At 32.9% G+C, this 12,602-nt stretch overlaps 1 protein-coding gene across 1 annotated transcript; it reads left to right on the forward strand.

The window, feature by feature from the left end:
• Positions 1-10,449: 10,449 nt before the first annotated feature.
• On the forward strand, positions 10,450-12,000 carry LOC114170522 (putative purine permease 4). The gene has a single exon (XM_028056018.2). It carries the CDS (start codon positions 10,494-10,496, stop codon positions 11,739-11,741), a length of 1,248 nt encoding a protein of 415 aa, XP_027911819.1. The 5' UTR covers positions 10,450-10,493; the 3' UTR covers positions 11,742-12,000.
• Positions 12,001-12,602: the final 602 nt, after the last annotated feature.

A 12,602-nucleotide genomic window follows, 5' to 3' on the forward strand; every position in this document is an offset into this window, starting at 1 on the left:
TCTTGAACAAAATATCTTGAGGGGACCAACATAATATATTCAAAATTTGTATATTTAATTATTGTCACTAATATAATAAAAGTCTATATAATGTAGTATTGAAATCTCCTTCTATATTTCTCCTTAGAAAAATGATAGGTTTGAAGTTGTACTTACCTATTTTAAATAAGCTTTTATAATTTCATCTCTTTCATTTGATATTCACATATTTGAGTACGTTTTTTAGAATAAATTCCAAAAAATTAAACCGAATTTCCATCCCTCTACTTCTTTGAATCTTAAGAAATGGTTCCTTTATTTCAACAATTTTATCCTTAGTATCATGTTTGAAAATATGTGAAGAAGTATATTTGTCTTGTTTATGCCTTCTTAGTATCTTCCATTTTATCTCTTAAAAAAATCTATTATTTTATTCTCATGAATGTACGTTGTTTGAAAAAAAGAAGAGTTTAAGACTAAAAAATAATTTGTTAAGATCTAATAGAAAATTGAGAGACGTAATTACTAAAAAAAAAATCTATGATAATCAAATTACAATCAAAAAATGGTTATAAAAAAACATATAATACATAACTTTTCTTTCTATATTCATAAGGAAAATAAAATAAAAAAACTAATGAGATGGAAAAATACTAACTATTAAACTCATATGAAGAAAGAATTGTATTTTTTTATCTTTAAAAAACAGAAGAGGACATATGAGAAATGAGAGCAGAAAGTGTAAGACCCGAGAAATTTAAATAATTAAATAAATCATTATTTAATAAATGTGGGTCGTGGGAGCCTTTATGGCATTTAATGTGGTTTGTTATGATGTGGAAAAGTATCAGCTCAAGGGGTTAAGAGTACATAGTTATGTTGAAAGGACTTGGGTTCGAGTCATATGTATGCTATTTTAATAAATGTATTATCTTAATATTATGTTTGAACTGAGTAGTGATAATGTAATCCTAAAATTATAGGAATAATAACGAAACATGAATTGGTTGAATTAGTTGTGCATTGACTTTGTAATTGAGTAGTTGTGGGTTCAAACCTTACTAAGAACGCATTTAACTTTCTTTTTGCCAAAATTTCCTTTGGCATGGAGATGAAAAGGCAAAAAACCCTAGTTGCCAAGGGAGGCAGTTTAGTGGGCTGGGAGACAACCAATAATGGTCTTGAATGGTCATTAACACCTAATTCCCCTATCATTAACAAGCATTAAGGCTTAGTTAAAACTCTAATTAGAGAGTTTTTGGTGAAGAAAGAGAGGAAAACGTGAATGGGTAGAGAAAAATGATTTTGACAATGGAAAAGAGGGTCTGAAGTTGAGTTTTGTGTGGAAATTGATAAGAGCATCAGGTGTACCGGGAGAATGCCAAGGTTGGACTATTGGTGGCACAAGAGAAGTCTTAATTCCTCTATATTGAGCAAGGATTAATAGGTTAGGGGAGCTGAACGTGTAACTTTAATTGGTTGTGATATATTGCAATTGTGTTTGTATAAAAATGCATATTTTTCCTCTGTTAAACTCGTAATTCTAGGTTTTTGGAAATTTTCCAAAAACCGCATGGCGGGCCTTCAAAGCCGCCAAGCAACACACACAATTTTGCAAAATTTCTGGGTTCCTAAAGAGGAACCACCTGGCGATATGACCTTGGCCGCCAGGCGACGCAAGCATAAAATCCCAGTTTCTGGGTTTCTGATGAACTGTCTGGCGGTGATGAACATCTATCAAGCAACGCGAACCAATTTTGGTTCAATTTTGATGCTTTGGATGTTTTGGGATGATTTTGATAGGGAAAAAAATGCTACTATAACTATGTGAGAATGATTATATGTCATAGTCATTGGATTAAACATGGTTTGGGGTTAAATTGGATGAAAATCTCATAGACGTCATGTTAGGGTTGTGAATTTGGGAATATAGAGTTGGATTAAATTGAATGGGTTAAATTAATGGAATTTCGGGTGATTGGAAGTTGTATGAAATAAATTGTAAACCTAAAAACTTGAGCTATGAGTATGGAGTCTAAAATCGAAGGGAATCAAAATTGTAGAGGTTGGAATAAGGTTCGCAGGTGTTGAGGAAATTTCTAGGTTCTTGAAACATCAGAAACCGCCTAGCGGCACCCAATTGGCCGCCAGGTGCCATACCAGTGATGTGTGGACTCTGATTCACGAAAAATGCTATTTTTTGTATTTTTCGCGGAACAGGAACCGCTCGACGCTAGTATAGTCCCACCAGGCGCCACCTTCCGCACTTATGGGCACTAGGCGCCCCCATTTTTTCTAGTTTGCGCAGTTTTTGTAAAACTACATTTCTCGGTTCGTTAACCGTCCGATTCAGGTGAAATTTTGGAAGGTGATTCACAACATTTTGTTCTTCACTTTGAACGGTAGAGATTTGAATTGGATGTTTGCAGAGGGAGATATACGTCACTCATGATTGGTTGTTTGAATTCCCTAATAGTATGATTACTAATGGAGGATTAAGTGTACTCAAGTGTTGATATGGCCTTGATTAGTGAATATATATATATATATATATATATATATATATATATATATATATATATAAATATATAGATGTGTGATTGATGAGTATGTTTTTGGTAGTGCTTGCTGAGACATGTTAAATATATGAACCTATATATGTTAGCTCGAATGTGTGATGTTATAAGTGTGTGAATAAGGCTACTATTGATGATATCACTATGACCGAGTGTTGCATGATCATGACGGGTTTTGGGAAAGTATGGGAACATGATAATCATACTTTAAATGTAATGGAATTGCGAGGGCATGCGGAATAAGTATATAGCTTTGATTGTGTCTTATGTGGGGTATGTGAATTATAAGCATGCAAAGGGTTGGGAAATGAGAAGGGGAAAATAAAATGTGTGTTGGAATTGATTTAAGAGGTAAGTATATATGAATTATAAAAAATAGAAATGTGTGCTTATACTTGAAAGATGCATATGTGTTGTGATGTTGTAATTTGGAATATATGAATGTGTATGTTAATTTCTAGATGTTTGAGAATTGAATGGTTGAATTCTAGGAAATGAATTAGAGTACCTAAAACCAGTAGTGTCACATTATTGGTGTAGCGCCTGGCGGTGTAGAGGAAACCGTCAGGCGATAGTAGGAAACATGGATGTCTTAGTTGTGGCACCCGGTAGTGATGTGGAACCGTCAGGTAGTCTGTACTGCCATTTCACCTAGCGGTGCTTAGGCTGCATTAGGCGATGGTGTAGTGGCAGGGTGCCTTGTAATATGTTTTGCATGACTTGTTGTGTTGGTCCTAGTCTGGGATATGCTTGATGTTGTCATGAGCGGGTAGGTTCATGACTGGTGATGAACATGTGATGATATGAGCGGAGAGGTTCATATCCTGATACTCTCGTGTGGGGATACGAGCAGGGAGGTTCGTATGTTCCGTGCTCACACTTGAGAGATGTTGCGAGTAGGGAAGTTCGTAGCTGGTGGATCATGTGTGTTGGACTACGGGCGGGGAGGTCCGTAGAGTTGGACTACGAGTGGGGAGGTTCGTAGAGTTGGACCACGAGTGGGCAGGTTCGTGGAAGCATTGGAATACCTAAGACTAGCTTGAGTATGTACCTTATGTAGCGTAGTGTGTTTTTCTTGTTTTCGTTATCATGCTGTGATGTGAGACTTGGATCAGAGGATGTTGTGCCATGAACGAGTAGGTTCATGAATGGTGGTGAAGACGTGATGATATGAGCAGGGAGGTTCATATCCTATTACTCTCATGTGGGGATACGAGCGAGGTAGGTTCGTAAGTTCCGTGCTCACACTTGAGAGATGCTGCGTGCGGGGAGGTACGAAGCTGGTGGATCACATGTGTTGGACTACAAGCAAGTAGGTCCGTAGAGTAGGACTACGAGCGGAGAGGTTCGTAGAGCAGGACTACGAGCGAGGAGGTTCGTAGAGGCAGGACCACGAGTAGGGAGGTTCGTAAAGGCAGGACCACGAGCGGGAAGGTTCGTGTGAGCATCATAAACCCTGAATCCGAGGCTAACTATTTGTGTGTTGTGAAGGTTGAAAAGCCTTGGGGATTAAGGTCTTGGCCAAGAATTAACTAGAATAAAATAGATGGGTGTATCTTGATTTTTATTAACTTTTATGTTAACTGTTTATGAGCTCACCCAATCTGCTTGTGTTTGACGATGATCGTGTAATGCGTTACAATGGAGCAAATGATGTTGCAGGTGGTACTGGTGAGGCATAACATCAAAGAGAGGGTTAGCTGGGAAAAACTTTTACTGGAGTTTTATCATTATTGTTTTTATGAACTTTGTAAACAATGTTTTACTGATTTGTGAATTTGGATACTATATTGGACTTTCATAAATTATGGATTTTTGGATAACTTTCGATTAATAAATGTTTTAAAATTTTCCGTGTTTTTGGGAAGTGAAGTATAATAAATGAGATTTTCATCATATTTCTTAATTTTATTACTTAAATTAGTAATATCCGACCGGGATGTTACAGAAAGAACAAATTTGTGTTTAACATTTTTTTTTGGAATAAAAGAAAACATATCAAGAGTGAAAGATGAATACAATATATGATAAACTTAAAAGATGAGAGAGAACATAAAAAAATATCTCAATAAATTTTGTTAATCTTTATTATATTTAATTTTATTTTATTATTTATTAAAATTAAATATTATATTTTATAAAAAGATAAAAAATTATCTAATTTAATTTTATTAATATAATATATTACATATATTTAAAAAAAATAAAAAATTTTAGGGGGGTTAGACTGTGTGAGAATAACCACAATACTCTTTATGGCTCATAAGCAACATGTGTCTTCACTATTTTTTACTTAATCGTAAGTGTTTAATCCAATAATTGATATTAGAATCACCATCATATTAGAGTCACCATTGTAAATCCAATACCTAGCGAGACAAGTGTTTAGTGGGAGATTTTTTAGGATTGCACAAGTATCTCTTTTTTTTTTCCAGCAAAGTATAATTTATATATATGTATATACACGAAACACTAGGGGTATCTCAATCCTTACAAAACGGTTGTTGTTCTCAATAGAGATATTACATTTATTTCCAACAAATTCCCACACTTCTAGCCCCAACAATGATAAATATCCTTTGTTTTCACATATTAAGATTTGCCTTGGCATTGGCCATTCTTAGTTCAATAGTAAAGATTGCATTTCTTCTATATATTAGTGCAACCCATACCTTTTCAATTGAATAGTAGTATTTGTTGCAACCCTTGAATGTGAAGTTCTTGTAAGATTAATGAGCCATTTGCGGTGCTACCCATAATTATGAAACTTCTAGTGGTGCATCCCATAGTATTCCAAATAAATTTCATGCATCCGTTGTTCAGGTTCGTGTGACCCCAATTTAAAATGGATTGAAACTGAAGCATAGTGTCATTTTTCATGTTGCATTTCATTCCATCCTCCAGATTTGGTATTGTTAAGTATCAATGTCGATCCTTCACTTTGTGATAGTGTGTGTCTTTGATGTGGCATTGATAATACACTCTACCTGTAGCACATTTGTCTTTGCATGTCCTTGTACCTATATAATAATTTCTGCAAAAGCAAACCTCTAGGCTAAATTGCTTGAGTGTGGTTACTGAATTGTATCTTTTCGTATTTGCATCAACCCCATTCTTTTGTTTCATCGCTAGCCCATCTCGTGTGGTTATTATCATACTTGATGTATTATGTTTTGCCTTTTATTTGAATCAATTTAGTCCCTTGAGATGGTTTGTTTATTTTTTGACTTAAAAGTGCACCCATGTTCTTGCTATGCTGCTTTAGAGTCTGTCATAGTAATGTTCTAATATGATGCATAGGGCAAACATACCAATTGGAGTATAAGAAAGTTGTCTTATAATTTTTGCTCCTTATCCATGCCCACATTCGTAATTGTGCCATACATAAATTTTCCTCCACATTAGGCTTGTTTTTTCTAAATATAATTTTGATTCCATATACACCATATAATTCTATCCACATTCCCTTCCATATCACATTTTCTTTTTGGTTTAACTTCACTAGGTAGAATTGTTTGAAATGTATCCTTGGCTATGGTGTACATTATTAACTCCTACTCAAAAGTCACACATATTCTACAGTCTAATTACTATCTTACACTCAAAGAACAAATAATTTATTGTTTCCTCAATCTCCCCACTGACACATAAAATGGTGTCCAAGATGCATCCTTATGCCTTATGTGTACCTTGGTAGCAATTCTATTTAGCGTACCTTCAAACCAAAGTATTGGACCGAAGGACAGAAGACTGGGTCACACAATCCAAGATTTAGAGTCAGTAATAGACAATTGTTGATGTAATGATTTTTACCGAATGGCATCAATGTGTTTCAAAATTTAATATATACACATTATATTACAAACTGCATGTAAATTACAGTTTTCTTAAAATATGAAGCCATGGATTATCCAAATAATTCAAACTATGATTTATGATTGATTAATCTAAATTAAAACTGGATGTTATAAAAAATATAAAATTACTTTTATTTGTTATATTTAAAATCAAATGATTAATTAATTTATAATAATTTTTTATTTTGACGCTACGTTGTTTTATATGTTAACTTTTTGAAATAAAGAAATAATTAATTTATATTACTAAAAGATTATTATAAAACTGGATGTTATAAAAAATATAAAATTACTTTTATTTTTTATATTTAAAATCAAATGATTAATTAATTTATAATAATTTTTTATTTTGACGCTATGTTGTTTTATATGTTAACTTTTTGAAATAAAGAAATAATTAATTTATATTACTAAAAGATTATTATACTTGATACTATAAATACAAAGTGTAAAAGTAAATTTTTATACAACTTATGATTGTGGAGCTTGAGTTAGTAATTTTTTTAAGTAAAAATAGTTGTTTCTTGACTCTCAACCATAATGTTTACCTAATGGTTAATATTTGATTCAACAATTGGTATTAGAATTGAAGTTATAAATTCTTAATGGAAAGGCAAACTTATATTCATGGTTGGGAGAGTTTGTCTTATTAAATCGGTATTGTCTGCTTTACCCATATATATCTATCCTTCTTCAAGTGCCAAAAAGTGTGAGTAATGAGCTCATTAAAATTCAAAGAAGCTTCTTATGAGGATGGGGATCAACAGACAAGAAAATAACATGGGTTAGATGGGAAAACATATGCAAATCAAAGGAACATGGGGGCTTGGGCATAAGAGACATAGGAAATTTCAACATAGCACTCCTAGCCAAATGGAAATGGTGACTAGGTATGGAGGACCATGGATTATGGAAAGAGGTACTCGACTCCAAATATGGATCTTGGAGGAACCTTGGTGAAACTAATCTACCTAGGAATGCATCCAGATGGTGGAAAGACATCTATAAGGCGTGTGGTAATTCTGAACAAGGTAATTGGTTTGAAAAGTGTATAGAATGGAATGTAGGAGAAAGGAATAGAGTAAAGTTTTGGGAAGATGTATAGGTAGGGGAGGAATCTCTCAACAGTAGGTTCCCTAGGTTGTACTCTATAACAAAAAGTAAAGATAACTTTATTGAGGAGATGGGACATTGGGACAGGAGCTCATGGATCTAGGACCAAATTCGGAGGAGGCATGGATTTGCTTGGGAGGAATCTATGGACGAACAATTTTTCCAACTAATAAATTCTAAAGGGCTGAGAAAGGGATGTTTGGATATATGGAAATGGAAGGAAGATGACAAAGGTGTTTTTTCTGTCAACTCGGCTTACTATAAGATGCAAGGTAACTCAAATGAGGAAGTGGATAATGTTTTCAAAATGTTATGGAACATAAGGGTAGTTCCTAAAGCACAATTATTAGGATGGAGGATATTTCTGGATAAACTACCAACAAAAGATAAACTATCTGATAGGGGGATTCAATTACAACACAATTTATGCGAGTTATGTTTAGCATCTGAAGAGAGTGAAAAACATTTATTCTTCTCTTGTAGAGTTACTCAAAAGGTATGGAATATGTGTGACAGATGGTTGGGAGCGAGTTCTGTGTATCATATTAAAGCTAAGGAAAAATTCAAACACTTCAATATTGTTACGATGATGTGTGCAATGTTCTCTAAGTGTGCTAGGTAAGCAAAGAACATACTATCTTAATCTGGAATGGAGTGGACATAAAGAATATAGAAACTTGCCTCATGGGTTCAGAGGAGCCTCAATGGAATTAATGGCTAATTCACTAGTTCAACAAAAACAACAATTGGAATGGCAATGCAGGCTGAGAGAAATTGAAATTATGATACTTAGACCTGTCAAATTCTCTATAAAAAAGCAACAGATATGTTCTGATAGTGCAAATACTAAACAATTATGAACTTGGCATTGGGGATCATTTGGGGAGGCTGGAATCTGACGAGTATTGAGAGTAAAGAAGTTGATCGCCTGGTTTATACCTAAAAGCAAAACAAAGGATTTTATGGATAGTGATCCTGTCTATAAATATAGCAACACCATCTTATTTTGCTTAGTTTATATCTTTGCCTATATTTTGGGTTTTAATAGATTTGTAGTTAAGTAATGGTTTTACTACTCTTAGCTTATTATGGGTCTTTGTTGGGTGGTACCCGTATCTCTTGAGTTTTTTTGTTTCTACTAGTTTGAGGTAAGTTTGACCTTGAAGGGAAGTGTTGCATTGCAGTGCAAGCTTAACATTTTTTTTTTCTTTGTAAAAGGGTTAGTGCACTCCATAAGTGCTCTTCTATTATTTATTTTATTCTTTGCTGATTTAAAAAAAAAAAAGAAATATTGTTGTGGGTTACACAAATATATCATGGTGTAGACTAGGTCAGCTAAAGTACAGGTGGACCGAGTCACCATTCAAAAGTTCAATTCATTGCTAGACAATTATTAAGAGAGTAATTATTACAAGATGCACCAATTGTCCTGAACCTGATTACAATCAAATAATGACATTTGAATTGCTAAAAAAATTATCTTCAGATTTATTTTTTAATACGCTAGAAAAATATTATTAAAAATTATAATATCATTACAAGAAAATGTTTCATTAGTAACCAATTTTAGTGACCAAAAGTTGTTAGTCACTATAGTGACCAATTTAGATACCAATTTACAAAGTAAAAAATTATTGGTTACTAAAATAGTCACGGTTATAAATAAAAAATTATAATTGGTCACTAAATTGGTCCTTAAAATTAGCTACCATAGTTTTGGCTACCAAAGGAAATTGATCACTAAAAATTAGCTACCAAGGTTTTGGCTACCAAAATGACTTAGTTTCTAAATTGGTCTCTAATTACTTAATGACCAATTATAATTTTTTATTTATAATAGTGACTATTTTAGTAACCAATAATTTTTTAATTTTATAATTTTTAAATTGATTTCTAAATTGGTAACTACAGTGACTAACAATTTTTAGTCACTAAAATTAATTACTAATTAAACATTTTCTTGGAACTTTCTTGGAACGTATAAACTACATTTCGCATTTATTAGTATCACATCTCAAACATATGTGTACAAAATTGTAAAAAGAGTAGGTATATTACCTGTACAAATTGTTGTATGTGATTTCAATATTTATATATATATATATATATATATATATATAATATATTACAAACTGTCTGCAAAATATATTTTTCTTAAGCAATCCATTTCATTATGCATATTCAAATAATTCAAACTATGGTTTATAGTTGACTAACAGAAAGTCATATATAAAAGTGGTATAAATTTTTAAACTTTTATCACATGATAGGCAAATATGATATATATTCAATATTACCATAGTGGATAATATCTACATAGGAATATTCATAAATGTCATTCATTGTTATTAATTCATGATGCAAGACTGTATATCTTTCCCATACATACACATCAATTCTTTGACCATAATAAATACTATCATTTTAACATAATAAATACACATGAAAGATCAACTTTTTGAGATAAGAGAGATTTGATTTTCTTAATTAAATATAGTTACCGGTGTATAATTCAATATGTAGAGATAATATTTCTATGATCTTTTTAGGCATAAAAAATATCTAAAATAACACATTATGAGAATAGATTAAGTTTGTAAGTTTTTTTTTTTACAATTTTTAGAAAATCAACTTTTAACATTGGGTATAACGTTTTAGAAATTAAAATATATAAATATTTAAAAATTTAATGTACAAAAGTAAAATAACTGAAATGAATGAATTCATCAAATTTGATATTATTCAGAATGGAATAAACTCTCTCATAAATGTTAGATGTCATCTTTTCTGTCTTGATACAATTAAATGTTGAATTCATAAACGCTAGTTTATTTATTAACCATAAATGAATATATGTAATAAATGCTGTCGAGTCTATATAAGAGATAGTTCTACATGTTCCAAATCAATCCTCTCTCTATTGTTGATCAAAGAAAACAAAAATCTCTCTATTCTCAATCTACCATCCATGGCAACCACATTGCCATCTGCAACATTGCAACATCATTCTGTCGCAAACCCTCAGCAGAATGCAACAAACAATGCTGAAACTGAAATAGTTTATGTAGAAGAATCACTTCCAAATCATTCCTCAGCAGTGGAGAACAAAGAAAAGAACAAAGAAGAGAACAATGATGAGAACAATGATGAAGATGAAAAGTCCACAACCAATAAGAGGTATATGCCTCTTTTAATCCTCAATTACGTTCTACTTTTTGTTGGATCACTCTCTGCGAGTTTGCTATCAAAATATTACTTCGTTCACAGAGGCTCTAGCAAATGGGTCTCTACATGGGTTCAAAGTGGTGGCTTTCCCCTCCTACTCTTTCCCATTTTTCTTCCAGTTCTCCTTAAATCCACAAAGAGAAAACCTTTCTCAGATTTCAACCAAAAGATGTTCTTGTTTTCGATTTTGGTTGGTCTCATGTTAGGGTTTAATAACCTTTTAATCTCATGGGGTGTGGCATACCTTCCAGTCTCAACCTCAGCACTTCTTCTGTCCACCCAGTTAGTTTTCACTCTCATTCTCTCTTCCCTCATTGTGAAACAAAAAATAACCTTTACAAACCTAAATTGCGTGATCCTCATCACCATTAGTTCCATCATTCTAGCCTTGGATTCCAGTCACGAGAAGCCATTAGGGCTCACAAACAAGAACTACTTCATAGGGTTCTCTTGCACCATCGGTGCAAGTTTGTTGTTTGCTTTGTATTTGCCAGTGATGGAGAAGATCTACCAGAGGGTGAACTGCTACCAGATGGTGATGGAGATGCAGCTCATAATGGAGATTGCAGCAACAGTATTGGCCACTGTAGGCATGGCATGTGACGGAGGGTTTTCTGACATGAAGAAAGAGGCCGAGAGGGTTTTCGACAAGGGAACCGCAGTTTATTGGGTAACAATCTTGTCTACTGTGGTGACATGGCAGTGTTGCTTTATGGGAACTGCAGGAATGGTTTTTCTGACATCTTCTCTGAATGGAGGGATTTGTTCCACAGCTTTGTTGTCCATAAATGTGTTGGGAGGAGTGGTGGTTTATAAAGATGCCTTTGGAGGGTTTAAGGCTGTCTCAACTGTTTTGTGCATCTGGGGTTTCTGCTCTTATGTCTTTGGCATGTACATCAAAATGAAGAAAAACAAGGTTGGAAGGAAGAACAACAACAATGGACCTTCAACAGAGTTGATCCCTAGAAGAAACTCTGGTGGAATTAGTTGAACTGTAGAACTTTGATACCTAGTTTGGCCTTGTCTTCAATTTGGAACTTCATTTTCGAATCACAGAAACTGGTCAATTAACTGTCATGAATGTTAGACATCATAGACGTAGATCTTGTTTACATGGTATTGAACTTTTGCACATCCCTAATCTTTGTTATTCACAAAAATAGGACTCATTCATATATAAACGTGTAATAAATTTTCAAATGTACTGGACCCGTCTTGATTTACGTATTTTTTAAATATAATTATATTAGTAGGTGATAATAATGTAATACTATTAAGTTAATAAATAAAATAAAATTATATTTATTAAAAATAAAGTGAAATATAATAGAAAAGATGAGAGAATAACTATTGATAAATAGAAAAGAAGAGAAGAACAAAAATAAACGATTTTATAAAAAATTTGTAAAAGTAACGGTCAATTTTTAAAAGTTTAATAAATAATTATATTTTAAAGAATAAAATTGATATTTTGAAGTGTGGATATAAAAGAGAGAGTCCTCTTTGATATAGATGATATGATACAATAGGTACGTAGCTTACAAAGTAAAGGAGAGGTTAGTGTAATGTTGAAATGGAAAAAGGAAATGGTGGTGCTACAGTGAATTGAGGTGGAGTACTAACAATAGAGGTTGAAACCATGCATGCTCTGATTCAAATCGACACAAGCTTTTATTTAATAACGGTGTCGGACAAATGGACGCAAGCTTTTTATTTCTGAAAAATAAATTTAATAGTAGCATCAATTGAGCTGCTTTTATTTTAAAAAGTAAATTTAATAGTAACATGTGTAAAGGCAACGCAGAAAAAGGCAAATCTATTTTTCTGAGCCTCTACTTAATAAAAAATGAAA

The sequence above is a fragment of the Vigna unguiculata genome, chromosome 11 (genome assembly GCF_037176805.1).
Source record: "Vigna unguiculata cultivar grain cowpea cultivar isolate G323 ecotype 2 chromosome 11, ASM3717680v1, whole genome shotgun sequence".
Classification (NCBI taxonomy): domain Eukaryota; kingdom Viridiplantae; phylum Streptophyta; class Magnoliopsida; order Fabales; family Fabaceae; genus Vigna; species Vigna unguiculata.